Source organism: Danio rerio, chromosome 4 (assembly GCF_052040795.2).
Source record: "Danio rerio strain M-AB ecotype USA chromosome 4, GRCz13ab, whole genome shotgun sequence".
NCBI classification, from domain to species: domain Eukaryota; kingdom Metazoa; phylum Chordata; class Actinopteri; order Cypriniformes; family Danionidae; genus Danio; species Danio rerio.
In genome coordinates, this window is record NC_141024.2 from 43,569,643 (window position 1) to 43,595,995 (window position 26,353).

At 44.0% G+C, this 26,353-nt stretch overlaps 1 protein-coding gene and 16 non-coding genes across 17 annotated transcripts; 13 read left to right on the forward strand and 4 right to left on the reverse strand.

Annotated features, from left to right (window-relative positions):
- Positions 1-2,029: 2,029 nt before the first annotated feature.
- trnan-guu (transfer RNA asparagine (anticodon GUU)) lies at positions 2,030-2,103 on the forward strand. Its single transcript has one exon. It is a non-coding gene; the product is annotated as a tRNA-Asn (tRNA).
- Positions 2,104-3,661: 1,558 nt separating this feature from the next.
- trnak-cuu (transfer RNA lysine (anticodon CUU)) lies at positions 3,662-3,734 on the forward strand. The gene has a single exon. It is a non-coding gene; the product is annotated as a tRNA-Lys (tRNA).
- A 538-nt stretch (positions 3,735-4,272) lies between these two features.
- trnan-guu (transfer RNA asparagine (anticodon GUU)) lies at positions 4,273-4,346 on the forward strand. The gene has a single exon. It is a non-coding gene; the product is annotated as a tRNA-Asn (tRNA).
- A 390-nt stretch (positions 4,347-4,736) lies between these two features.
- On the forward strand, positions 4,737-4,809 carry trnak-cuu (transfer RNA lysine (anticodon CUU)). Its single transcript has one exon. It is a non-coding gene; the product is annotated as a tRNA-Lys (tRNA).
- Positions 4,810-6,303: 1,494 nt separating this feature from the next.
- trnan-guu (transfer RNA asparagine (anticodon GUU)) lies at positions 6,304-6,377 on the forward strand. The gene has a single exon. It is a non-coding gene; the product is annotated as a tRNA-Asn (tRNA).
- A 1,973-nt stretch (positions 6,378-8,350) lies between these two features.
- Positions 8,351-8,423, forward strand: trnak-cuu (transfer RNA lysine (anticodon CUU)). Its single transcript has one exon. It is a non-coding gene; the product is annotated as a tRNA-Lys (tRNA).
- Positions 8,424-8,531: 108 nt separating this feature from the next.
- Positions 8,532-8,605, forward strand: trnan-guu (transfer RNA asparagine (anticodon GUU)). Its single transcript has one exon. It is a non-coding gene; the product is annotated as a tRNA-Asn (tRNA).
- An 859-nt stretch (positions 8,606-9,464) lies between these two features.
- Positions 9,465-15,185, reverse strand: LOC148681077 (uncharacterized). Its single transcript, XM_088650791.1, has 16 exons — positions 13,394-15,185; positions 13,276-13,317; positions 12,981-13,178; positions 12,792-12,911; positions 12,673-12,720; positions 12,465-12,545; positions 12,310-12,387; positions 12,076-12,173; positions 11,786-11,846; positions 11,630-11,680; positions 11,486-11,530; positions 11,214-11,278; positions 9,928-10,116; positions 9,748-9,836; positions 9,601-9,661; positions 9,465-9,527 (listed from the first exon to the last, which is right to left on the reverse strand). Exons 4-13 carry the CDS (start codon positions 12,801-12,803, stop codon positions 10,077-10,079), a joined length of 579 nt encoding a protein of 192 aa, XP_088506917.1. The 5' UTR covers positions 12,804-12,911; positions 12,981-13,178; positions 13,276-13,317; positions 13,394-15,185; the 3' UTR covers positions 9,465-9,527; positions 9,601-9,661; positions 9,748-9,836; positions 9,928-10,076.
- Positions 15,186-22,324: 7,139 nt separating this feature from the next.
- On the forward strand, positions 22,325-22,397 carry trnam-cau (transfer RNA methionine (anticodon CAU)). The gene has a single exon. It is a non-coding gene; the product is annotated as a tRNA-Met (tRNA).
- An 883-nt stretch (positions 22,398-23,280) lies between these two features.
- trnal-cag (transfer RNA leucine (anticodon CAG)) lies at positions 23,281-23,363 on the reverse strand. Its single transcript has one exon. It is a non-coding gene; the product is annotated as a tRNA-Leu (tRNA).
- A 94-nt stretch (positions 23,364-23,457) lies between these two features.
- On the forward strand, positions 23,458-23,530 carry trnam-cau (transfer RNA methionine (anticodon CAU)). Its single transcript has one exon. It is a non-coding gene; the product is annotated as a tRNA-Met (tRNA).
- Positions 23,531-24,413: 883 nt separating this feature from the next.
- On the reverse strand, positions 24,414-24,496 carry trnal-cag (transfer RNA leucine (anticodon CAG)). Its single transcript has one exon. It is a non-coding gene; the product is annotated as a tRNA-Leu (tRNA).
- A 94-nt stretch (positions 24,497-24,590) lies between these two features.
- On the forward strand, positions 24,591-24,663 carry trnam-cau (transfer RNA methionine (anticodon CAU)). The gene has a single exon. It is a non-coding gene; the product is annotated as a tRNA-Met (tRNA).
- A 605-nt stretch (positions 24,664-25,268) lies between these two features.
- On the reverse strand, positions 25,269-25,351 carry trnal-cag (transfer RNA leucine (anticodon CAG)). The gene has a single exon. It is a non-coding gene; the product is annotated as a tRNA-Leu (tRNA).
- Positions 25,352-25,445: 94 nt separating this feature from the next.
- trnam-cau (transfer RNA methionine (anticodon CAU)) lies at positions 25,446-25,518 on the forward strand. The gene has a single exon. It is a non-coding gene; the product is annotated as a tRNA-Met (tRNA).
- A 187-nt stretch (positions 25,519-25,705) lies between these two features.
- On the forward strand, positions 25,706-25,778 carry trnam-cau (transfer RNA methionine (anticodon CAU)). The gene has a single exon. It is a non-coding gene; the product is annotated as a tRNA-Met (tRNA).
- Positions 25,779-25,965: 187 nt separating this feature from the next.
- On the forward strand, positions 25,966-26,038 carry trnam-cau (transfer RNA methionine (anticodon CAU)). The gene has a single exon. It is a non-coding gene; the product is annotated as a tRNA-Met (tRNA).
- The last annotated feature ends 315 nt before the right edge of the window (positions 26,039-26,353 follow it).

A 26,353-nucleotide genomic window follows, 5' to 3' on the forward strand; every position in this document is an offset into this window, starting at 1 on the left:
CTTATTATACTTTGATTGGGGAGGTAAAAGAAGGAGGTCTGGGACTTTTGGATAGTTTTTTAAAAATGAAAACAATAACAATTAAGATTATTCAAAGATTTTTGGAAGGGAAAATGGGTGTGATTTGGAAAAGTGTGTTGGATTATTATTTGAAGAAATGTGGACATTTTAATATGGGATGTAATGTTTTATTGATGAAGATGAAGAAACGGATGATAGCAGGTCTGCCAAAATTTTATGTTGAGGTCTTAGAATCATGAGAGGGATTTTTAGAAAATGTGTTGATTATACCAAAAGCAAGGGCGCAGATTCTAGAACAACCACTTTTACTGAATTCAACAATTTTAAGTGAAGGAAATGTTTTATATTTTAAGGAATGGTGGGACGGAGGATTAAGACAAGTTAAAGATGTATTATATGAAGTAATAAAAGGATTTGTACCATTAAAAGTAATTGTGGAGGATGGGTATAAAAATGTTGTTAAAGCAAAATTACAAAGACAATGTCATGAGTTGAAAAAAGCAATACCAAAAGACTGCATTGTAATAATTGAAAAAAAAAAAAATAAATAGTTGAGCGATGAAGATGAATTACTAGAGACCTATTTTAAGAAGAAAAATGGAGAGATCAATGAGCTTATGTATAGTTAAGAGTTTTTACGCTATTTTTAGATAAAAGGGTTTTGTAAGACCTATAGCACTCAACTAATTAACAAAATTTTAATTATTTATTGAGACATATTCGCATATTAATATAAATGAGTAAATAAATAAAATGAATAGTATAAATGAATAAAATGGGTATTAAACAAGATATAATGACGGTTGGTGATTCGAGCCCACCCACTGATGAATTACGCACTTTGCTGCCTTGCAACTGCTAACATGTGCACTGGACATAGATCCTGGGCCACATTCTGTCCAGCGTTACAAGATGAAATCAGGATTTAGTAGAACATTGTCACGGGTAAGGAAGGTCTAGTTCCAGTGGGGACTCCTCATCCGCCTGGCTAGTTCAGTCGGTAGAGCATGAGACTCTTAATGTTAGGGTCGTGGGTTCGAGCCCCACGTTGGGCGTTTCTGTTATTTTTTCTCTCTATCTCAGCAAACTTACATTAGCATTCGTATAGCAGACCTTTTGAGACAAAGTTCCGCGTTTCTACCACTGTAGGTGACATTTCACTAAGTCTCTGTGGTGCAATCGGTTAGCGCGTTCGGCTGTTAACTGAAAGGTTGGTGGTTCAAGCCCACCCAGGGACGGATCAAGCATTTTGCTGCCTTGTAACTGCTAACACGTGCACTGGACATAGATCCTGGGCCACATTCTGTCCAGCGTTACAAGATGAAATCAGGATTTAGCAGAAGATTTTCACGGGTAGGGAAGGTATTACTGTAAACGGTTTCTGGTTCCTAAAAGAGCTTTTCATCATCCCCGCTAGCTCAGTCGATAGAGCATGAGACTCCTAATCTCAGCGTCGTGGGTTAGAGCCCCACATTGGGCGTTTCTGTTACCTCTCTTTCTCTCAGTAAACTATCATTAGGGTTCATATAGCAGACCTTTTGAAACAAAGTTCCGGGTTTCTACCACTGTAGGTGACCTTTCACTAAGTCTCTGTGGCGCATCAGTTAGCGTGTTAAGCTGTTAACTGAAAGGTTGGTGGTTCAAGCCCACCCAGGGACGGATTAAGCATTTTGCTGCCTTGTAACTGCTAGTACGTGCACTGGATATAGATCCTGGGCCACATTCTGTCCAGCTTTACAAGATGAAATCAGGATTTAGCAGAACATTGTCACGGGTAGGGAAGGTATTATTGTAAACAGTGTTTAGCTCTTAAACGTCCATCTCATCAGCCTGGCTAGCTCAGTCGGTAGAGTATGAGACTCTTAATGTCAGGGTCGTGGGTTCGAGCCCCACGTTGGGCGTTCCTGTTACTTTTCTCTCTCTCTCCCAGCAAACTTACATTAGGTTCATGTAGCAGACTTTGAGACAAAGTTCTGACTTTCTACCACTGTAGTTGACCTTTCACTAAGTCTCTGTGGCGCAATCGGTTAGCGCGTTCGGCTGTTAACTGAAAGGTTGGTGGTTCAAGCCCACCCAGGGACGAATTAGGCATTTTGCTGCCTTGCAACTGCTAACACGTGCACTGGACATAGATCCTGGGCCACATTCTGTCCAGCGTTACAAGATGAAATCAGGATTTAGCAGAACATTGTCATGGGTAGGAAGGTATTACTGTAAAGAGTGTTTAGCTCTTAAAAGTTCATCTCATCAGCCCAGTGAGATGCTCAGTCGGTAGAGCATGAGACTCTTAATGTCAGGGTCGTGGGTTCGAGCCCCACGTTGGGCGTTCCTGTTACTTTTCTCTCTCTCTCCCAGCAAACTTACATTAGGGTTCATGTAGCAGACTTTGAGACAAAGTTCCGCATTTCTACCACTGTAGGTGATGTTTCACTAAGTCTCTGTGGCGCAATCGGTTAGCGCGCTCGGCTGTTAACCGAAAGGTTGGTTGTTCAAGCCCACCCAGGGACGAATTAGGCATTTTGCTGCCTTGCAACTGCTAACATGTGCACTGGACATAGATCCTGGGCCACATTCTGTCCAGCGTTACAAGATGAAATCAGGATTTACCAGAAGATTGTCACGGGTAGGGAAGGTATTACTGTAAACAGTTTCTGGTTCCTAAAAGAGCTTCTCGTCAGCACGTTCGGCTGTTAACTGAAAGGTTGGTGGTTCAAGCCCACCCAGGGACGAATTAGGCATTTTGCTGCCTTGCAACTGCTAACACGTGCACTGGACATAGATCCTGGGCCACATTCTGTCCAGCGTTACAAGATGAAATCAGGATTTAGCAGAACATTGTCATGGGTAGGAAGGTATTACTGTAAACGGTTTCTAGCTCCTAAAAGAGCTTCTTGTCAGCCCCGCTAGCTCAGTCGATAGAGCATAAGACTCTTAATCTCAGCGTCGTGGGTTAGAGCCCCACATTGGGCGTTTCTGTTACCTCTCTTTCTCTCAGCAAACTATCATTAAGCAGGTCGCACACCAGAAGCGCCGCTCGGCGGCGCGCCGCGCAGTGCCACGCAGCGCCACGCAGCGCCATGTATTTTAGAATTCGAAACATAGGTTTCTATCAGGATACACACACCGGCGCCGCAAGTCGGCGGCTGTCGGCGGCGCCCGGCGACGGCTCAGGGCGCAGTTCATTTTTCAGCCGCGCCACAGAGCGCCATCTGATTAGTTTCATGTTAAATATCATTCGAATGTGCGCGTCTGGTGTGTGATACTTTAAACTGTCATGTACGAGCCGTGTCGCGGCGCCGAGCGGCGCTTCTGGTGTGCGACCTGCTTTAGGGTTCATATAGCAGACCTTTTGAGACAAAGTTCCGCGTTTCTACCACTGTAGGTGACCTTTCACTAAGTCTCTGTGGCGCAATCGTTTAGCGTGTTCGGCTGTTAACTGAAAGGTTGGTGGTTCAAGCCCACCCATGGACGAATTAGGCATTTTGCTGCCTTGTAACTGCTAACATGTGCACTGGACATAGATCCTGGGCCACATTCTGCCCAGCGTTACAAGATGAAATCAGGATTTAGCAAAAGATTGTCACGGGTAGGGAAGGTATTACCGTAAAAGGTTTCTGGTTCCTAAAAGAGCTTCTCATCAGCCCGGCTAGCTCAGTCGGTAGAGCATGAGACTCTTAATCTCAGGGTCGTGGGTTCGAGCCCCACGTTGGGCGTTTCTGTTACTTTTCTCTCTCTCTCTCTCAGCAAACTTACATTAGGGTTCATATAGCAGACCTTTTGAGACAAAGTTCTGACTTTGTACCACTGTAGGTGACCTTTCACTAAGTCTCTGTGGTGCAATCGGTTAGCGCGTTTGGCTGTTAACTGAAAGGTTGGTGGTTGAAGCCCACCCAGGGACGAATTAGGCATTTTGCTGCCTTGCAACTGCTAAACCGTGCACTGGGCATATATCCTGGGCCACATTCTGTCCAGCGTTACAAGATGAAATCAGGATTTAGCAGAACATTGTCACGGGTAGGGAAGGTATTACTGTAAACGGTTTCTAGCTCCTAAAAGAGCTTCTCATCAGCCCGGCTAGCTCAGTCGGTAGAGCATGAGACTCTTAATGTCAGGGTGGTGGGTTCGAGCCCCATGTTGGGCGTTCCTGTTACTTTTCTCTCTCTCTCCCGGCAAACTATCATTAGGGTTCATATAGTAGACCTTTTGAGACAAAGTTCCGCGTTTCTACCACTCGAGGTGACCTTTCACTAAGTCTCTGTGGCGCAATCGGTTAGCGCGTTCGGCTGTTAACTGAAAGGTTGGTGGTTCAAGCCCACCCAGGGACGAATTAGGCATTTTGCTGCCTTGCAACTGCTAACATGTGCACTGGACATAGATCCTGGGCCACATTCTGTCCAGCGTTACAAGATAAAATCAGGATTTAGCAGAAGATTGTCACGGGTAGGGAAGGTATTACTGTAAACGGCTTCTGGTTCCTAAAAGAGCTTCTCGTCAGCACGTTCGGCTGTTAGCTGAAAGGTTGGTGGTTCAAGCCCACCCAGGGACGAATTAGGCATTTTGCTGCCTTGCAACTGCTAACACGTGCACTGGACATATATCCTGGGCCACATTCTGTCCAGCGTTACAAGATGAAATCAGGATTTAGCAGAACATTGTCACGGGTAGGGAAGGTATTACTGTTAACAGTGTTTAGTTCTGAAAAGCTCATCTCATCAGCCCGGCTAGCTCAGTCGGTAGAGCATGAGACTCTTAATCTCAGGGTCGTGGGTTCGAGCCCCACGTTGGGCGTTCCTGTTACTTTTCTCTCTCTCTCCCAGCAAACTTACATAAGGTTTCATGTAGCAGACTTTGAGACAAAGTTCCGCGTTTCTACCACTGTAGGTGACTTTTCACTAAGTCTCTGTGGCGCAATCGGTTAGCGCGTTCGGCTGTTAACTAAAAGGTTGGTAGTTCAAGCCCACCCAGGGACGAATTAGGCATTTTGCTGCCTTGCAACTGCTAACACGTGCACTGGACATAGATCCTGGGCCACATTCTGTCCAGCGTTACAAGATGAAATCAGGATTTAGCAGAATATTGTCACGGGTAGGGAAGGTATTACTGTTAACAGTGTCTAGTTCTAGTGGTGACTCCTCATTCGCCTGGCTAGCTCAGTCGGTACAGCATGAGACTCTTAATGTCAGGGTTATGGGTTCGAGCCCCACGTTGGGCGTTTCTGTTACTTTTCTCTCTCTCTCTCTCAGCAAACTTACATAAGGGTTCATATAGCAGACCTTTTGAGACAAAGTTATGACTTTCTACCACTGTAGGTGACCTTTCACTAAGTCTCTGTGGTGCAATCGGTTAGCGCGTTTGGCTGTTAACTGAAAGGTTGGTGGTTGAAGCCCACCCAGGGACGAATTAGGCATTTTGCTGCCTTGCAACTGCTAAACCGTGCACTGGGCATATATCCTGGGCCACATTCTGTCCAGCGTTACAAGATGAAATCAGGATTTAGCAGAACATTGTCACGGGTAGGGAAGGTATTACTGTAAACGGTTTCTAGCTCCTAAAAGAGCTTTTCATCAGCCCCGCTAGCTCAGTCGATAAAGCATGAGACTCTTAATCTCAGCGTCGTGGGTTAGAGCCCCACATTGGGCGTTTCTGTTACCTCTCATTCTCTCAGCAAACTATCATTAGGGTTCATATAGTAGACCTTTTGAGACAAAGTTCCGCGTTTCTACCACTGTAGGTGACCTTTCACTAAGTCTCTGTGGCGCAATCGGTTAGTGCGTTCGGCTGTTAGCTGAAAGGTTGGTGGTTCAAGCCCACCCAGGGACGAATTAGGCATTTTGCTGCCTTGCAACTGCTAACATGTGCACTGGACATAGATCCTGGGCCACATTCTGTCCAGCGTTACAAGACGAAATCAGGATTTAGCAGAACATTGTCACGGGTAGGGAAGGTATTACCGTAAAATGTTTCTGGTTCCTAAAAGAGCTTCTCCTGGGCCACATTCTGCCCAGCGTTACAAGACGAAATCAGGATTTAGCAGAACATTGTCACGGGTAGGGAAGGTATTACTGTAAAATGTTTCTGGTTCCTAAAAGAGCTTCTCATCAACCCGGCTAGCTCAGTCGGTAGAGCATGAGACTCTTAATTTCAGGGTCGTGGGTTCGAGCCCCACGTTGGGCGTTTCTGTTACTTTTCTCTCTCTCTCCCAGCAAACTTACATTAGGGTTCATGTAGCAGACTTTGAGACAAAGTTCCGCATTTCTACCACTGTAGGTGACATTTCACTAAGTCTCTGTGGCGCAATCGGTTAGCGCGTTCGGCTGTTAACCGAAAGGTTGGTGGTTCAAGCCCACCCAGGGACGAATTAGGCATTTTGCTGCCTTGCAACTGCTAACATGTGCACTGGACATAGATCCTGGGCCACATTCTGCCCTGCGTTACAAGATGAAATCAGGATTTAGCAGAACATTGTCACGGGTAGGGAAGGTATTACTGTTAACAGTGTCTAGTTCTAGTGAGTACTCCTCATCCGCCTGGCTAGCTCAGTCGGTAGAGCATGAGACTCTTAATCTCAGGGTCGTGGGTTAGAGCCCCACATTGGGCGTTTCTGTTACCTCTCTTTCTCTCAGCAAACTATCATTAGGGTTCATATAGCAGACCTTTTGAGACAAAGTTCCGTGTTTCTACCTCTGTAGGTGACCTTTCACTAAGTCTCTGTGGTGCAATCGGTTAGCGCGTTAGGCTGTTAACTGAAAGGTTGGTGGTTCAAGGCCACCCAGGGACGGATAAAGCATTTTGCTGTCTTGTAACTTCTAACACGTGCACTGGACATAGATCCTGGGCCACATTCTGCCCTGCGTTACAAGACGAAATCAGGATTTAGCAGAACATTGTCACGGGTAGGGAAGGTATTGCTGTAAACAGTGTTTAGCTCTGAAAAGCTCATCTCATCAGCCCGGCTTGCTCAGTCGGTAGAGCATGAGACTCTTAATCTCAGGGTCGTGGGTTCGAGCCCCACGTTGGGCGTTCCTGTTACTTTTCTCTCTCTCTCCCAGCAAACTTACATAAGGTTTCATGTAGCAGACTTTGAGACAAAGTTACGCGTTTCTACCACTGTAGGTGACTTTTCACTAAGTCTCTGTGGCGCAATCGGTTAGCGCGTTCGGCTGTTAACTAAAAGGTTGGTAGTTCAAGCCCACCCAGGGACGAATTAGGCATTTTGCTGCCTTGCAACTGCTAACACGTGCACTGGACATAGATCCTGGGCCACATTCTGTCCAGCGTTACAAGATGAAATCAGGATTTAGCAGAATATTGTCACGGGTAGGGAAGGTATTACTGTTAACAGTGTCTAGTTCTAGTGGTGACTCCTCATTCGCCTGGCTAGCTCAGTCGGTACAGCATGAGACTCTTAATGTCAGGGTTATGGGTTCGAGCCCCATGTTGGGCGTTTCTGTTACTTTTCTCTCTCTCTCAGCAAACTTACATAAGGGTTCATATAGCAGACCTTTTGAGACAAAGTTATGACTTTCTACCACTGTAGGTGACCTTTCACTAAGTCTCTGTGGTGCAATCGGTTAGCGTGTTTGGCTGTTAACTGAAAGGTTGGTGGTTGAAGCCCACCCAGGGACGAATTAGGCATTTTGCTGCCTTGCAACTGCTAAACCGTGCACTGGGCATATATCCTGGGCCACATTCTGTCCAGCGTTACAAGATGAAATCAGGATTTAGCAGAACATTGTCACGGGTAGGGAAGGTATTACTGTAAACGGTTTCTAGCTCCTAAAAGAGCTTTTCATCAGCCCCGCTAGCTCAGTCGATAAAGCATGAGACTCTTAATCTCAGCGTCGTGGGTTAGAGCCCCACATTGGGCGTTTCTGTTACCTCTCATTCTCTCAGCAAACTATCATTAGGGTTCATATAGTAGACCTTTTGAGACAAAGTTCCGCGTTTCTACCACTGTAGGTGACCTTTCACTAAGTCTCTGTGGCGCAATCGGTTAGTGCGTTCGGCTGTTAACTGAAAGGTTGGTGGTTCAAGCCCACCCAGGGACGAATTAGGCATTTTGCTGCCTTGCAACTGCTAACATGTGCACTGGACATAGATCCTGGGCCACATTCTGTCCAGCGTTACAAGACGAAATCAGGATTTAGCAGAACATTGTCACGGGTAGGGAAGGTATTACCGTAAAATGTTTCTGGTTCCTAAAAGAGCTTCTCCTGGGCCACATTCTGCCCAGCGTTACAAGACGAAATCAGGATATAGCAGAACATTGTCACGGGTAGGGAAGGTATTACTGTAAAATGTTTCTGGTTCCTAAAAGAGCTTCTCATCAGCCCGGCTAGCTCAGTCGGTAGAGCATGAGACTCTTAATCTCAGGGTCGTGGGTTCGAGCCCCACGTTGGGCGTTTCTGTTACTTTTCTCTCTCTCTCCCAGCAAACTTACATTAGGGTTCATGTAGCAGACTTTGAGACAAAGTTCCGCATTTCTACCACTGTAGGTGACATTTCACTAAGTCTCTGTGGCGCAATCGGTTAGCGCGTTCGGCTGTTGACCGAAAGGTTGGTGGTTCAAGCCCACCCAGGGACGAATTAGGCATTTTGCTGCCTTGCAACTGCTAACATGTGCACTGGACATAGATCCTGGGCCACATTCTGTCCAGCGTTACAAGATAAAATCAGGATTTAGCAGAAGATTGTCACGGGTAGGGAAGGTATTACTGTGAACGGTTTCTGGTTCCTAATAGAGCTTCTCGTCAGCACGTTCGGCTGTTAACTGAAAGGTTGGTGGTTCAAGCCCACCCAGGGACGAATTAGGCATTTTGCTGCCTTGCAACTGCTAACACGTGCACTGGACATAGATCCTGGGCCACATTCTGTCCAGCGTTACAAGATGAAATCAGGATTTAGCAGAACATTGTCATGGGTAGGGAAGGTATCACTGTTAACAGTGTTTAGACAAAGTTCCGCGTTTCTACCACTGTAGGTGACCAATCCCTAAGTTTCTGTAGCAACATTATGAAGCTGCAGGCCCCGAGACCCAACCGCACGCTCAGACCTGCTCGCTCAGACCAGCACTTCCAGACCTATCGTTTTCTCAGACAGTGCCACCTGCTGTTGGAAAAATTGCCTAACCTGAATTCATTGATTTATAAATTGTAAATTACACTATTTTTCTACTATAAAATATTTCACTATGATTGAATACATTATTATATAAAATATTAAACATACTAGATTATGATTTAATGCATTAAGTCTGTTGTATTTTAATTAACTGTATTTGTAAATAGATATTGTTCAGTTACTTAAATATTTTCAGTCATTTATTGTTTTTGTTGTTGTTTTTTGTTTTTAAATCATTAAGGATTTATCAAACTCTTTAGTATTGAGTTGAGGGAATGAACATTATCTCTTTATTCACATACAATAAATGATAGTACTCTGAGTAATTTTCTCACACCAAACTTTATTTTTTTATAAATTTTCATGAGGTCCTACAAGTCATCGAGCTGTAAAAAATGCAGAGAAAAATAATACTTTGATTAATAATGTATTTATTACATATAAAATAAAATGCTTTACATTCTTGTTGGGGAGATTTTTCATTTCTCGAGCAATTCTTCTGTTAAATTCCTCAACTTCACTAAAAAAAAATAAATGCTGTTGTCAGAAATTGTGTTTAACATAAAAACTTAACAGCTTTTGAACAAAAAAAAAATGTAAACATACCTTGCGTGATAAATGGGGCCCTGGAGGAAGACATCTTCAGCCTCCAGCCAAGACAAGCCTTGTAACTCGGAAATGCCATGAGTTATGGCCTGTACAAACATACAGATAAACCAATTAATAAAATAAAACACACACTGCAGAACATAAGCATGCTCATGTACATACATGTTTTGTGATTACCTCTGGGAGGAGACATCCACAAATGAACTCCACCTCATCATTGAAGGTCAGCTGTGTTTTGGTTTTATTAAGAATTCCTCTGATGTAGTCACAAATGATTGACTGGGACTGCTCATTCTCAATGTAGACAGGCACTTGAGAACGGGGTTTTAGTGGAAACCAATTTGACCTTTTTCCACCGAGTATATCCTTTGGGCCATAAAAGGAAATTATAATTCATATGTAAATGCACAATTAATTAATTAATTATATTTGGCAAATAATAGTTAAATTGTCACTTGACTATATTTAAGTCAACCATACTCAGAGTCTAGAGGAGTAATTTAAAGTGGAACCATCTATACCACCAAATGCTGCTCTGCTGATTTTGATGTGATAATCAAGTCCACTAATCTTTTGTCATTCCTTTCCCGATCTTGAACTGCTTGGACATGTGCCGGAAGATTGGATGTGGTTTTTCTTTTCACCCTAAAAAGGAGCAGAATCTTTCCATCCAAGACACTTCTTGCCGCCTCAGTCCAGAAAGCAAATCTGTGCCCATAGCTTTTAATAACAAGACAAGACAAAATCCATAATTACTGTGTAACGAGGAGACTGACACGGAGGGATCCATTATGCAGTATTTATTAATCACAACTTCACTCAAACACACAATATGCACCGGAGTGCACACACACATCCACAGTAGTAGTATGGGTTTCAAGACTGATGATGAACAGACACAGAGTGAGTTACCAGACATGAGTGGAAGGGAGTGAGCGAGAACCAGGATCCGTTATGCAGGCTTGGGTCAAGGGCAGGCAGCAAGGATCAGAGTCCGTATAACAGGCGTGGTTCGTGGGCAGGCAAAGAGAGAGTCAGAGTCCGTATAACAAGCGTGGGTCGTGGGCAGGGAGAAGGCGAAGCAAAGTAAGAGACAGGCTGGAGTCGTGCACAGGAGATCAGGCTGGCGATAATGCTCAGAAATGCTGGCCGGGGCTAAACAAGACTTCGCCCTGATCGAGTGTTTGAGTGCGGCTTATAAGAGGTACGTGGGTCATTAGCCAGATTCCTATCAGGTGTATGCGCAATCAGTGTAGATGGATGACGTAATGCTAAAAGTCCAGAGATGGTGGCCTCTGCTGGCCAGCGAGGGGAGTTACTGGGACCGAGTCGGTGACATACTGGTCACCGGTAAGAGAGATTTTAAGTATGTTTTGTTATTCATGTTACAAGTTGTTGTATTGACACAATATAAATTTTTAATTTTACAGATTTACAAGAAAAATAAATAAATACTGACATACCCATCAGTTTGAAATTGTTCCATGAGTAGAAGGCACCACCACTGACGGATGATAGGTATATCCATCTGAAAGAAAGACTGTTTAGTCTGACAGTTAACCAACATGTTTTTGTTAATACATGATGTTGGGTGTGCTTGCAATAACCATGCCCCTTTTTTTAAAAGATATGTTGCTTAGAAGAAAGCAAGATAATATACACTAAAATAGTTACATTTTAGCTATGATTAAAAAAGCACCAACAAAATAAAGTTACATAAATAATAAAATAATACCTCCTGGAATTGAAACCCAATGCCACACACCATTGAGAGGGTGTACTGAAAAGAGAGAAGCCACAGTCATTTACAATGTTTACAAAATCTTTAAATCAATTTATAGTATAGTATAGTCAATATATAGTGAAATTTATATCTTACCATGAGTACAAAAACACCACAATCATTCCCTCTTGTCTGACGTGGCAAAGCCTAAAATAGGCAAAGCAAATCAATTTTATTTTAGAATAATGTACAAAAAATTTAATTGTTGTAAAAGCCAAATAATATATATATATTTTTAAGTTGATTCCTCACTGGAAAATCATATCCAGTCTTTTCAGACCATGTCCCATGATCCACTTGGTAAGCAATTTTCCTGTAAACAAAACATAGTCGTAATACTAACAATTACAGCTCACCTCAACTCTAGAACACCATGCATAAAAAAGGCTAGATGAACATAGCCAGAAGTTTAAGAAACGGCTATAGGAACGTAGCCAAAAGTGACAGAACTATAATACACGGTTAGGAAATAAATAGAAATGGCTATAGGAACGTAGCCATATATCACATAAAGGCTGAAACGTCTTAGTTTATTGATAGACCTAAAAATTGCCCTGTATTCCTCATCTCCAAATCCTGATTCATGCTCTGCGTACAGAGAGTCTAAAAACACCATCTCTCTTCGAAGCGGCATCATTATCTACAATGTTAAAGGTGTAAAAATATTTCATTTGAACATTATTGCTTCTTCCAAGATTTTTCAGTGTTTTATTTTAGAAACACACACATTGCAATATCAATTAATGTATGCACTAGACATTTCAATATTTTCTTACACAGACAACAAAGTGGTCTGGTCCATTGGCATTTGTCCATGCTGGAAAGGCTAACAGGTCTTTCAAGTCTGCATCTTCCTAGAATTGATCAGGACAGTTATGTCGTTTAATTTAGTTTGTACTTCTCACACAGTAAATACAGTACATACACGCACCGGTAATCCAGTAACAATGTTGTTAGGAGTTTCTTTCCACACAGGGACAACATAAAAGTCCTCAATGTATATGTCCTTGCCCTACATGAATAAAAAGAAACTGTTGACAATGACATGAACATTTTCACACAGTTTAGAAATTGTTTTTTTTTTAAATTTGGATCAAGTTAAAACAATCTATATAAAAATTATGTTTTATAGTACATACAATTTGTCGAGCCATTTCACAAATAAGCTTTATGCAGGCGTTTCCAATCTGCAATAAATACTTTGATAAGTCAATGTTTTTAATAAAACAAAAGTTATAATAAAAAACAGACTGCTTACATGCGAGTCCATGTCCCTCAACAATCCAAGGCTCCAAAATTCTTCTCGAATAAGGCACACTTGCCCCTCCTTCAAAATTATTTCACTGCCAGGGCGATTTCGGTCCAGCACATAATCAAGCTGTAATAATAATAACAATAAATATGTGTGTGTGTGTGTGTGCGTTTGTATGTAATTGTAATTGTTCACCAGTTTCTCTTGTAATGGATGCCAGTCCCTCTCCCAAGGCTTAGTAGGTTCCAAAAAATTCAGAAGAGTGGTAGGTTCACAAGCTGTTTTTTTCTGTAATTGGTACTGATGACAGAGGAGATGGGACTGATGTTATGCCTGGTGATGCAGCGGTCGTTTGTAAAGTCACAATATTTTCTGGCAGTGCTGTCAGTGGTCCTTAGAGTACATTAAAGCATCAAAATTAGAAAATAACACATAATAATTAGAGAACAGAAACTTGACACTGAGCAACTGGAAAGAACAGTCAAATTACCAAGTGACATGTCCATGCATTTCTCTGTGGAGGATGGATTTTCTATTAATGCAAATATACACATAAGTACAGTTATGGATATAGTGATGTATTTGTTACAAAGTAAGGGAAACATTACCTAACACAACCTGGCTGTGGTCATTCATGTGAATGTTTGTGTTGAATTCCTTTTTTATGTCATGAAGACGTTTCTCGTTTTTTCTGACATTGTAATGGTGGATGATGTTTCGCATGAGGAAAACATGTGTGGATGGCAATGCCATGTTCATAAAGCAGTTATTTTTCTTTAGCTTTGAAAAAAGCTGTTCTGCAGCCTGACTGTTAACTTTGCCAGCTAGTTGAGGCACAAGACGAAGCTTCCTCAGTGAATCACGAGGATCTTTTGTGTTGTCTTCGTGAAAGCGGTCATACAGAACATAGTGTTCTGCAGAACCAGCTATTGGATGACCATCCGGATCTGGACTTTGCTTTTTTGCAGTGAGCCATGGCAGAGTTACCCGTAATGTTCCTGATTTTGCTTTTGCAATATTTTCAGTGGTTGGTTCGAGTAACCTTCCCTTGAAAGGTGTGAAAGTTATGGGTTTCCTCAAATTTGTGTGGGTGGACAGTCCACGGGCAAAGTCATAAATTACAACATTAGGCAGATGCTTCCAAGACAGAAGCATATCTGCAAAATCCCGTGGACTTTCTGCTCGCACATTACACTTTATACTGTAAACTATGCCACAAGGACACATTATGACAGCCCAACCTCCTGGAACAGACAAAAAAGATAAGCAAATAGTTAAGAAAACATAATCAAATCCCATTAATGACATTGGGACTTAAATGACCATAGGTTATGATGGAGGGCAGTGGCATTAACCTTAACAAAGTATACTTTTAAAAAATTTAAAGATGCAGTGCCTAAGAGATGTAAATACACTCCCCCACACGGAAAGCAACAATAGGTGTCAGACGAGGCCACCTCCAACACCCCCCAGAGCTGTACACCACCAGTCACTCCCCAATCAGTGCCAAGCAGAAAACAGGACCCATTATGTCTATGTGACTTTGTACATTTCTGATTTATTTGTAATATTTTAATGTGCAACATTGAGGTTTACCTGAAGCAGCCCAAATCTTTTCAAAAACCTTGTCATAGGTCTCCCTTGACCTCATCTCCTCCGAAAGTCGCAGGAGTAGATCTGTGCGAGAGCCTTTGGCATCTAAACCACACTCTTGACACAGTCTTCTTATCACTCCCACCTATCACATAAAACACACATGTTTCAAGAGTTCACACTTAGCTCATGATTTATACATAGCTTGTTTGGCATGCTGTCCCGGGAGAGAGCCCTGAGCTCAAGGGATCCTCGAGCCCAGGGCTCCCCCCCTTTTGCAGGGCGAGTGGAGATTGAGCTCAGGTCTATCTCAAACTCCCCCGCTGCTGAGGCCAAGGCGAACTTCCTGAGAGTAAGACATTATAAAAAAGGTTTAGGCTTGTTTTATCTATAATATAGAGCACATTTGGATGGTCGGAGGAAACCGGGAAACCCACGCGGACACGGGGAGAACATGCAAACTCCACACAGAAATACCAGATGGCTCAGCGAGGACCCAACACCATTGGTATTCTTGCTGTGAGGCAACAGTGCTAGTCACTGGGCCACCGTGCCACCCATTCTGGATAAAGGAGGAAGAAGGGGAGGAGGGGGGTTTCTTCCAGACGAAGATAGTTGTAGAAAAGAAATGAGGATATATATAGTGATTTGGGATCCTTTGATTGGAGGATCATAATTAGTTAATGTGGACCAGCTGGGTAAATCATGAGCACATGCTCCTCTCGAAATTAGTTTAAAACTAAACTTCACTTCAAGAGTTCACACTTAGCTCATGATTTATACATAGCTTGTTTGGCATGCTGTCCCGGGAGAGAGCCCTGAGCTCAAGGGATCCTCGAGCCCAGGGCTCCCCCCCCTTTTGCAGGGCGAGTGGAGATTGAGCTCAGGTCTATCTCAAACTCCCCAAAAAGCCAATGATAAGCGCTCGGGACAGCAGCCATGTGTTTACACAGGAACTCCCCAAAGTGCAAAGAAAAAGTGCTATATCCGGCTGCTGGATATATATGTGAAGAACTGATAAAAAGTGGGGGAAAAGCTTTCTAGGGAGTGTGTGAAGGGCAGGGTGGGTTTGGTGGCTAAGAAATAAAGTTAGGGAGTCTAAGGGAGTCTGAGTGGCTTAGAGGGTGGGTGGAGACTCGTGTGTAAATTGGGGCTTAAATGGGCCCTCTACGGGAGTCAGTGCTTAAGAGAAGGTTTGTTAGATGCAATAATGAAGGGTGTGGAGCTGGCTGTTTAAGAGGAGGGAAGAGATTTGGTAGCGGAAGCATAAAAAGCTGTTGGGGGTAAACAAAGGAGAGAAGCTGGAGGAAACAATGCTATATAAATTACTGTATGGAATATACAACTGCTATGCAGCAGAAGCATTCAATGCTGGCATGTTGCTAGAAGCTGGCAGGGAGAAAGAGAGGGGAAGGAAGCTGGTATTAACAAAGATTTATTATATTAACAATAAAATAAAAACATGAAACATTAGGGAAATACTATGCATAATAAAATGCAGTAAGCAGCGGAAGCACTTAGCGCTGGCAGAAGAAAAACAGCTGTAATTAACAAAAATATGCTATACAATTACTATGCATAATATGCAAAATAATCAATAAGAATGATACTAATGCAGCGGGGGGGTGCTGTTGAAGTAATAAGGTTACTATGCAAAATACAGAACATGAAATGCTAATGAACTACTATGCAGAATAAACATGTTAATGCCGATACTGGTGAATAGCTATAAAGAATAAATAAACTGATGCAGCGGAAGCACTTGACACTGGCAGGGGAAACTGGAAGGTGAAGGCGATAGGTGAGGCTCATGCGAGAGCCAAAACTCCTATTGACTCCGGCGGGAGTCAGAGCTTAGGGTGATGTTAATGTGGAGGAAGGAGGTTGGATGAGAGTCAAAAACAATGAGTAAAGAGCTGGTAGAAAACAGTAAGGCACTCAATTCTGGCAAGTAGAAAGGGGAGAGCTGCTGGGAGTAATATGATTATTATCCAGAAATACACAATATAATACATGAAATACAAATGGACTACTATGCAGAATGAACACAATATAGACATTTTATCAATAACTATATGGAAAACAAACAAACTGGTGCAGCGGAAGCACTCCACACTGGAATGGGAAAAGAAATGGGCAAGGTGGCTGGAAGTAACAGATATACTAAACAATTTTTATGCAAATGATACAATACAAGATATAACAATAAACCATTATGCAGAATAAATTAATTGGAGCTGCAAAGGTGCTTGATGCTGCAGGGCAGGAAAAAGGGGGGAGAGCAGCTGTAAGAAACACAAATATCTAACACAAGTACTATACAGAATATACAAATTATGCAATAAGATACTAAAGCAGAGAGAGCATACAACGTTGACAGGGGGGAAAGAAAAAGGGGAGAGCTGTTGGAGGTAACGAGATTACTATGCAAAATACACAATATGATAACATGTAATGCTAATGAACTACTATACAGATTAAACAAAATGTAGATACTGATGAATGACAATACAGAATAAATAAAATGATGCAGCATAAGCACTCATTTCTGGCAGTGGAAACAGGAAGGTGAGGGTGATAGCGGAGGCTCTTGCGAGAGCTGAAGCTCGTGTTGACCCCTGTGGGGGTCTGAGCTTAGGGTGATGCTAAGATGGAGCAAAGAGGTTAGTTGAGAGTCAAGGCAAGGAGTTAAGAGATTGGAGGGAACAGCAGAAGTGCTTATCGCTGGCAGGGGATACAGAAAGGAGAGGTTGATAGGTGAGGTTCTTATGAGAGCCACAGCTTGCGTTGACCCCTGCGGGAGTCTGAGCTTAGGGTGATGCAGATAGAGCAAGGAGGTTATGAGAGGGCCAAAGGCAAGGAGTGAAGAGCTAGGAGGAAACAGCGGAAGTACTCAACGCTGGCAGGGATAACTGAAAAGAGAGGGTGAAAGGGGAGGCTCTTGGGAGGGCCGAAACTTGTGTTGACCCCTACAGGAGTCTGAGCTTGAAGCAGATTGAGCAAGGTGGTAACAAGAGAGCCAAAGGCGAGGGGTAAAGAGCTAGGAAGGAACAGTGGAAGCACTCAACACTGGCAGGAGGAACAGAAAGGAGAGGGTGAAAGGTGAGGCTCTTGCGAGAGCCGAAGCTCGTGTTGACCCTTGCGAGAGTCTGAGCTTGGGTGATGCAGATGGAGCAAGGAGGTTACCAGAGAGCCAAAGGCAAGGGGTAAAGAGCTAGGAGGGAACAGCGGAATTACTCAACGCTGGCAGGGGGAACAGAAAGGAGAGGGTGATAGGGTAGGCTCTTGTCAGAGCCAAAGCTCATGTTGATCCCTGCTAAATCTGAGCTTAGGGTGATGCTGATGTAGCAAGGAGATTACATGAGAGTCAAAGGCAGGGAGTAAAGAACTAGGAGGAAACAGCAGAGAAACTCAATGCTGGCAGGGGGAACAGAAAGAGGGTCATGTTAAGCTCTGCAAGAGCTGAAGCTCATATTTACTCCAGCGGGAGTCTGAGCTGTGAGGGGGTTTGCTAGGGATGGACAGATAGTTGGCTTTGGCTTGAGAATAAAGGGGTGGCCAAGATTGGGCTGAGAGGTTTGAAAGAACCAACTTGGGTTCTTTGAGATGAAAAGACTGATGCGAATGTAGGATTTGAAAGGCTTCAGAGAACCAATGACCAAGGGTCTGGATCTGGTGCTAGGAAAGCCTTTTAATAATGCCAATTCTGGATGAATGGCTGGAGATTGGTTCGGGCGGAAATCCTGAGAGGTGGACAACTTTGAGGTGTTTCTGGAACCAGAGATGTGATACTGGACGATTAGCGTCATCAGTAAAAAGGGGGGCTAGGGGGTTTGTTTCTTATAATCCTCGAGTGTAGGTATACTAGAGAGTTTGGACTGGGTGGGTGAGGGCAGGAATGTTGAAGATGTAAATGAAATGTTCTTTGTCAATAGATCTATCTTACTTAGCAGGACGAGGAAACCCTTTCTTTCCTCATCACACAAAATTAGATCTGCTATGGTGGGTTGGAGTGAGGGTTGAGTTTGAATGTTTCATGCTGTGATGTGTGACTGAAGGGTCTGAAGGCTACTACTTTAATGGTAAGTGATATGGAGTTTGGTGGAGGTTATAATGGGGGTGGCTTAAGGTAATGTCATTTGTGGAAAGGGATGGACAGGCGTTGGGGTCCACTTCTGTAGCCAGTGACAAAAGTTTCTGGAAAGAAAAATGAGAGAGAGTCAGTGATTTGGTTTTGCAACCTGGCACGTATTATGCAGACATGATAAATTGACTAATATCAAATAAGACATCTTAAAAGTAGCATTAAAGCTTAGAGAGTAGGAATGCCTTTGTCTATGCATTATATTGTTTCTTCCTCAACACAATAAATGAGAATCCTAGAGGTGGACCATTCGTCTCCCCATAGTATGGCGGCAGCGACTATTGGGTACAGTTTGAAGAAGGCTGATGAACAATGGTTTCTAGAGTGGAAATAGATTAAGGGGGCCATGTGGTGGCAACCAGTGGCCTCTGAGTACCCTTGCAACCCAACTGATGGGGTAGCACCAGTAAATAGACAAATATCTAATGGGGGTGCGAACAAATCTCTGCAGAAGAAGGAACAGCCGTTCCATAGCTTAAGGAGGCAATCCATAAGCGGAGTTCATTGTGGGTGGGTTTTGAGAGAGAAATTGTGCCTTTTAAATCGTGACTTGTGGTAGGGAGCTGGAGTAGGCAAGTTTGAGGTAAATTTGCACTGTGAATTTTAGGTGGCCGAGGATAGATAACAGTATGTGTTTAATTCAAGTCTCTTTCTTATAATACAAGAGAAAGAGAAATTATTCAGCCAATTTTCTCTTTAGGAAGAGAAGCTTGGAATTTGAGCAAATCGAAGTTAATGCCTAGAAATTCGATAAATGTATTGGGTCCAGCCTTCTGCGAGCAGAATACCTAGATTGGCGAAAACCTTTTGGTGATCTCTAGGTGTTTGGCTGGAGGCAATGTGTGTGGGGGGGGGGGGGGGGTGATTAGAATATCATCTAAAGTTGGATAAGGTGGGGGATTCTGCGATTGTTAGAAAGAAGCCAGTGATGGAGAATTTGCAAGTTGCACTGCTTATGGGACAAATGCGTGAAACCTTGAGTGGTGGGGCAGAGAATGGACAAACAAAGTGGTTGTCGATCTCTTTTTAAATAAGATGATCCACAATTTCTGGTTCAATCAGCAAAAGCTGACTGAATATTAGGATAGGAAGGGAGAGCTGAGGTGCTCGGGTGAATCCATAGGTTAGACCTGAAATGAGAAAATCAGAAAAAAATAGTGGTGAGAACGCAGTTCTCTAGCGAGGTGAGGAATCGACAGACAGATAGTGTTTTAAATGTTTTGGTAAACGTTCATTCCCCCCCAGGATAGTGGAGGGCCAAGGATATTGAGCATGGCTTGGCTGGTGATCTTAAAAATACCTCTTTAAAGGAGTAGGTGAAGTGATAAGTTTAAATTCCTGTGACATATTACGATCGGACTTCTATGATCGATGTGATGCTTATTGTCATTAGGTGGGTAATTTTATTTTAGAAGTTAAATAGCTATTGGAAGTGGCAGGGTTTGTTTACTTATATGTATGTTTATTTATTTATTTGTGTTAGTTATTTGTTTAATTTATTTATTTATTTAACTTCTAAAATGATGTTGTCATTTAATTTGCACTTGAACATACTTATTAAACTGTGTTAATTAAATGTTTACTATGGGCTTTACTTTAATCTGATTGATTAAATAACATTACATTTGGAATCTTAACATGAATGAAATCAGAAGCATAATTGGCCCAATTCATTCACAAAGTCTTTGCAACTAAGTCTGTTCATAATTAAGAGAGGGCGAGACCATCTCATGTTCTGACAGCTCTTGGATGGTGACACTTCTCTTTTCAGCTATTGGCTCAATGAAGTGTCAATCAAAAGGTCGGCAGCCATTTTGTTAGACCATAATACAAGTGTTTTTGTCTGAAAGATACTACTGTACTGAAAGCACTCCAGCAACAAGTTTGGATGACAGCAGTGTATCCATGTATGTTTATCAACATGTAAACATGTTGTGGACTAAAGTTTTATGGATTGGATTGCTTTGATCCTTGCAGTCAAATCAGCCAGGCTGTTAAAATGTTTTGGACCTGTGAACAGACAGCAAGCTTGAAAGGTGGGTTTATTTGGTTTGTTATAATCTCTGCTTGTTTACAGATTATAGGAGGACGTTAAGTCCATAGTGTTTGTGTCTTTAAAATGGTTTAAATTATTTTTTATTTATGAGAGTCTTGCTTTTCTAAAAACATAAGAAATGTTTAATCTTGTTGGAGAGTAGTTTCTCCTTAAAGAGAGAAGTTTCCCCTTAAAGCATACTACGTTACCACAGGTGGACCGCTAAGAGCGGTGCGAGTTTGGCTTCATTGCAGTGGCTGAAGTCTCAGGGAGAGCAGGGCTCTGGTTGCAGTTGTAGATATTGTTGGTTATTTCCATATTGATGGGCTAAAAAGTGCAATGCTGTAAAAGCTTTTAGAGCTAAAGCTTTTAAAAAGCAGGAAGCTTTCTTCCAGACGAAGATAGTTGTAGAAAGAAAATGAGGATATATATAGTGATTTGGGATCCTTTGACTGGAGGATCATAATTAGTTAATGTGGACCAGCTGGGTAAATCATGAGCACATGCTCCTCTTGAAATTAGTTTAAAACTAAACTTCACTTAGCTGGATTCGAACCTCGGTCTTGGTGAGCACCTGCAATAGAAATCAATGTAACTCAAAATGTGTTGTTTTAACACAGAACGGTATCACTATGCGTGACGTAAAGAAGTTGCAGTGAAGGCATGTCCTGGAAGCTTAGAATGCACCCTTTCTTTTCTTCGCTTTTTCCCCCTCTTCTTCCCTTTTTCTTTTTCTTTCTTCCCCCTTTTCTTCCCTTCTACCCTGGACAATTGTTCCCCAGCTTAACGCAGCACCTTAGACCGCTCGGCCATCCTGACATACCTGCCTGGCCCAAGCTGTCTCCTAGGAGCCACACCGAAGCACCGTGACATGGAAGCTGTTGTTTCACAGTTTGCCCAGGTCCAGAAGTATACCTTGTTGTCACAGTAGGCAGCGCATCAGTCTCATAATCTGAAGCTCGTGAGTTCGAGCCTCACATGGGTAAGGGTGGTAACTTATGGCACATGGAAGCGCTTAGATGACTGGGCGGCATTTTTTATGCCCTTCCGTGTGGATCATGCTTCCCGGGGGCAAAAAAGCTACAGCTCCTCTGGAGGCCTGGCGGTGTGAAAATCCAAGAACAATTCCTGTGTCTGAAGCAATGATGGTAAGATGCTCCCATTCCTATCACGTTGTCGCTTGACGTTTGGCGTGGATCTGTCAAATGTCATGAATTAATGTTGTGCGAGGATTTGACTAAAAGTCCTGCGAATCCCATTGCCTTAAAAATCAACAGCACCCCAGGACATTCCACTACATGGTATTCCAAGACAGTTCTTTTGATCCCCTTTCGGTGCACTTGCATTAAAGCCCTCGTCCATTGTTTTGTTCACATGCTTTTCCGAGCTTTTGTGGACAATACATTGATCGCAAACGCCTTAAAACCTACAGTCTAAAGAGCCCATTAAGGCTGCCAAGGACACTGCTACCCTGCATGAACTTTGGCGCAACGAGATTGATGCGGTGCTTTGTCAGTGTTACTGTATCACTCACACATGGTGCCAGAGAGTTAAAGACTTGAGCCTGATCGTGTTGCCAAAGATTAAGTTTGTGAGAAATGTAATTCAAACCCACACTTCCAGGGGAGACTGCAACCTAAAGGCAGCACCTTAGACCGCTTGGCCATCCTGACATGCTTGCCTGACCCAAGCTGTCTCCTGGGAGCCACTCAGCAGCACCGTGACATGGAAGCTGGTGTTTCACAGTTTGCCCAGATCCAACAGTCCGCCTCGTTGGCGCAGTAGGCAGCGCGTCAGTCTCATAATCTGAAGGGCGTGAGTTCGAGCCTCACACGGGGCAAGGTGCTACCTTTTGGCACTTGGAAGCGCTTAGATGACTGGCCAGCATTTTTTATTCCCTTCCGTGTGGATCATGCTTCCCCGGGGCAAAAAAAGCTACAGCTCCTCTGGAGGCCAGGTGGTGTGAAGTTCCAAGAACATTTCCTGAGTCTGAAGCAATGATGGTAAGATGCTCCCATTCCTATCACGGTGTCGCTTGACGTTCGGCGTGGATCTGTCAAATGTCATGAATTAACGTTGTGCGAGGATTTGACGGAAAGTCCTGCGAATCCCATTGCCTTAAATATCAACGGCATTCCAGGACATTCCACTACATGGCATTCCAAGACAGTACTTTTGATCCCCTTTTGGTTCACTTGCATTAAAGCCCTCGTCCATTGTTTTGTTCACATGCTTTTCCGAGTTTTTGTGGACAATACCTTGATTGCAAATGCCTTAAAACCTACAGTCTAAAGAGCCTATTACGGCTGCCAGGGACATTGCTACTTGGATCTGTCAAATGTCATGAATTAACGTTGTGCGAGGATTTGACGAAAAGTCCTGCGAATCCCATTGCCTTAAAAATCAACGGCATCCCAGGACATTCCACTACATGGCATTCCAAGACAGTACTTTTGATCCCCTTTTGGTTCACTTGCATTAAAGCCCTCGTCCATTGTTTTGTTCACATGCTTTTCCGAGTTTTTGTGGACAATACCTTGATTGCAAAAGCCTTAAAACTTACAGTCTAAAGAGCCCATTAAGGCTGCCATGTACACTGCTACGCTGCATAAATTTTGGCACAACGAGATTGATGCGGTGCTTTGTCAGTGTTACTGTATCACTCGGACATGGTGCCAGAGAGTTAAAGACTTGAGCCTGAACGCGTAGCCAAAGATTAGGTTTGTCAGAAGTGGGATTCGAACCCACGCCTCCAGAGGAGACTGCGACCTGAACGCAGCGCCTTAGACCGCTCGGCCATCCTGACATGCTTGCCTGACCTAAGCTGTCTCCTGGGAGCCACTCTGCAGCACCGTGACATGGAAGCTGGTGTTTCCCAGTTTGCCCAGGTCCAACAGTCTGCCTCGTTGGCGCAGTAGGCAGCGCGTCAGTCTCATAATCTGAAGGTCGTGAGTTCGAGCCTCACACGGGGCAAGGTGCTACCTTTTGGCACTTGGAAGCGCTTAGATGACTGGCCAGCATTTTTTATTCCCTTCCATGTGGATCATGCTTCCCCGGGGCAAAAAAAGCTACAGCTCCTCTGGAGGCCAGGTGGTGTGAAGTTCCAAGAACATTTCCTGAGTCTGAAGCAATGATGGTAAGATGCTCCCATTCCTATCACGGTGTCGCTTGACGTTCGGCGTGGATCTGTCAAATGTCATGAATTAACGTTGTGCGAGGATTTGACGAAAAGTCCTGCGAATCCCATTGCCTTAAAAATCAACGGCATCCCAGGACATTCCACTACATGGCATTCCAAGACAGTACTTTTGATCCCCTTTTGGTTCACTTGCATTAAAGCCCTCGTCCATTGTTTTGTTCACATGCTTTTCCGAGTTTTTGTGGACAATACCTTGATTGCAAATGCCTTAAAACCTACAGTCTAAAGAGCCTATTACGGCTGCCAGGGACATTGCTACTTGGATCTGTCAAATGTCATGAATTAACGTTGTGCGAGGATTTGACGAAAAGTCCTGCGAATCCCATTGCCTTAAAAATCAACGGCATCCCAGGACATTCCACTACATGGCATTCCAAGACAGTACTTTTGATCCCCTTTTGGTTCACTTGCATTAAAGCCCTCGTCCATTGTTTTGTTCACATGCTTTTCCGAGTTTTTGTGGACAATACCTTGATTGCAAAAGCCTTAAAACTTACAGTCTAAAGAGCCCATTAAGGCTGCCATGTACACTGCTACGCTGCATAAATTTTGGCACAACGAGATTGATGCGGTGCTTTGTCAGTGTTACTGTATCACTCGGACATGGTGCCAGAGAGTTAAAGACTTGAGCCTGAACGCGTAGCCAAAGATTAGGTTTGTCAGAAGTGGGATTCGAACCCACGCCTCCAGAGGAGACTGCGACCTGAACGCAGCGCCTTAGACCGCTCGGCCATCCTGACATGCTTGCCTGACCTAAGCTGTCTCCTGGGAGCCACTCTGCAGCACCGTGACATGGAAGCTGGTGTTTCCCAGTTTGCCCAGATCCAACAGTCTGCCTCGTTGGCGCAGTAGGCAGCGCGTCAGTCTCATAATCTGAAGGTCGTGAGTTTGAGCCTCACACGGGGCAAGGTGCTACCTTTTGGCACTTGGAAGCGCTTAGATGACTGGCCAGCATTTTTTATTCCCTTCCGTGTGGATCATGCTTCCCCGGGGCAAAAAAAGCTACAGCTCCTCTGGAGGCCAGGTGGTGTGAAGTTCCAAGAACATTTCCTGAGTCTGAAGCAATGATGGTAAGATGCTCCCATTCCTATCACGGTGTCGCTTGACATTCGGCGTGGATCTGTCAAATGTCATGAATTAACGTTGTGCGAGGATTTGACGAAAAGTCCTGCGAATCCCATTGCCTTAAAAATCAACGGCATCCCAGGACATTCCACTACATGGCATTCCAAGACAGTACTTTTGATCCCCTTTTGGTTCACTTGCATTAAAGCCCTCGTCCATTGTTTTGTTCACATGCTTTTCCGAGTTTTTGTGGACAATACCTTGATTGCAAAAGCCTTAAAACCTACAGTCTAAAGAGCCCATTAAGGCTGCCATGTACACTGCTACGCTGCATAAATTTTGGCACAACGAGATTGATGCGGTGCTTTGTCAGTGTTACTGTATCACTCGGACATGGTGCCAGAGAGTTAAAGACTTGAGCCTGAACGCGTAGCCAAAGATTAGGTTTGTCAGAAGTGGGATTCGAACCCACGCCTCCAGAGGAGACTGCGACCTGAACGCAGCGCCTTAGACCGCTCGGCCATCCTGACATGCTTGCCTGACCTAAGCTGTCTCCTGGGAGCCACTCCGCAGCACCGTGACATGGAAGCTGGTGTTTCCCAGTTTGCCCAGGTCCAACAGTCTGCCTCGTTGGCACAGTAGGCAGCGCGTCAGTCTCATAATCTGAAGGTCGTGAGTTCGAGCCTCACACGGGGCAAGGTGCTACCTTTTGGCACTTGGAAGCGCTTAGATGACTGGCCAGCATTTGGACATTTGAACGCAGCGCCCTAGACCGCTCGACCATCCTGACATGCTTGCCTGACCCGAGCTGTCTCCTGGGAGCCACTCCGCAGCACCGTGACATGGAAGCTGGTGTTTCCCAGTTTGCCCAGGTCCAACAGTCTGCCTCGTTGGCACAGTAGGCAGCGTGTCAGTCTCATAATCTGAAGGTCGTGAGTTCGAGCCTCACACGGGGCAAGGTGCTACCTTTTGGCACTTGGAAGCGCTTAGATGACTGGCCAGCATTTGGACATTTGAACGCAGCGCCCTAGACCGCTCGACCATCCTGACATGCTTGCCTGACCCGAGCTGTCTCCTGGGAGCCACTCCGCAGCACCGTGACATGGAAGCTGGTGTTTCCCAGTTTGCCCAGGTCCAGCAGTCTGCCTCGTTGGCGCAGTAGGCAGCGCGTCAGTCTCATAATCTGAAGGTCGTGAGTTCGAGCCTCACACGGGGCAAGGTGCCACCTTTTGGCACTTGGAAGCGCTTAGATGACTGGCCAGCATTTTTTATTCCCTTCCGTGTGGATCATGCTTCCCCGGGGCAAAAAAAGCTACAGCTCCTCTGGAGGCCAGGTGGTGTGAAGTTCCAAGAACATTTCCTGAGTCTGAAGCAATGATGGTAAGATGCTCCCATTCCTATCACGGTGTCGCTTGACGTTCGGCGTGGATCTGTCAAATGTCATGAATTAACGTTGTGCGAGGTTTTGACGAAAAGTCCTGCGAATCCCATTGCCTTAAAAATCAACGGCATCCCAGGACATTCCACTACAT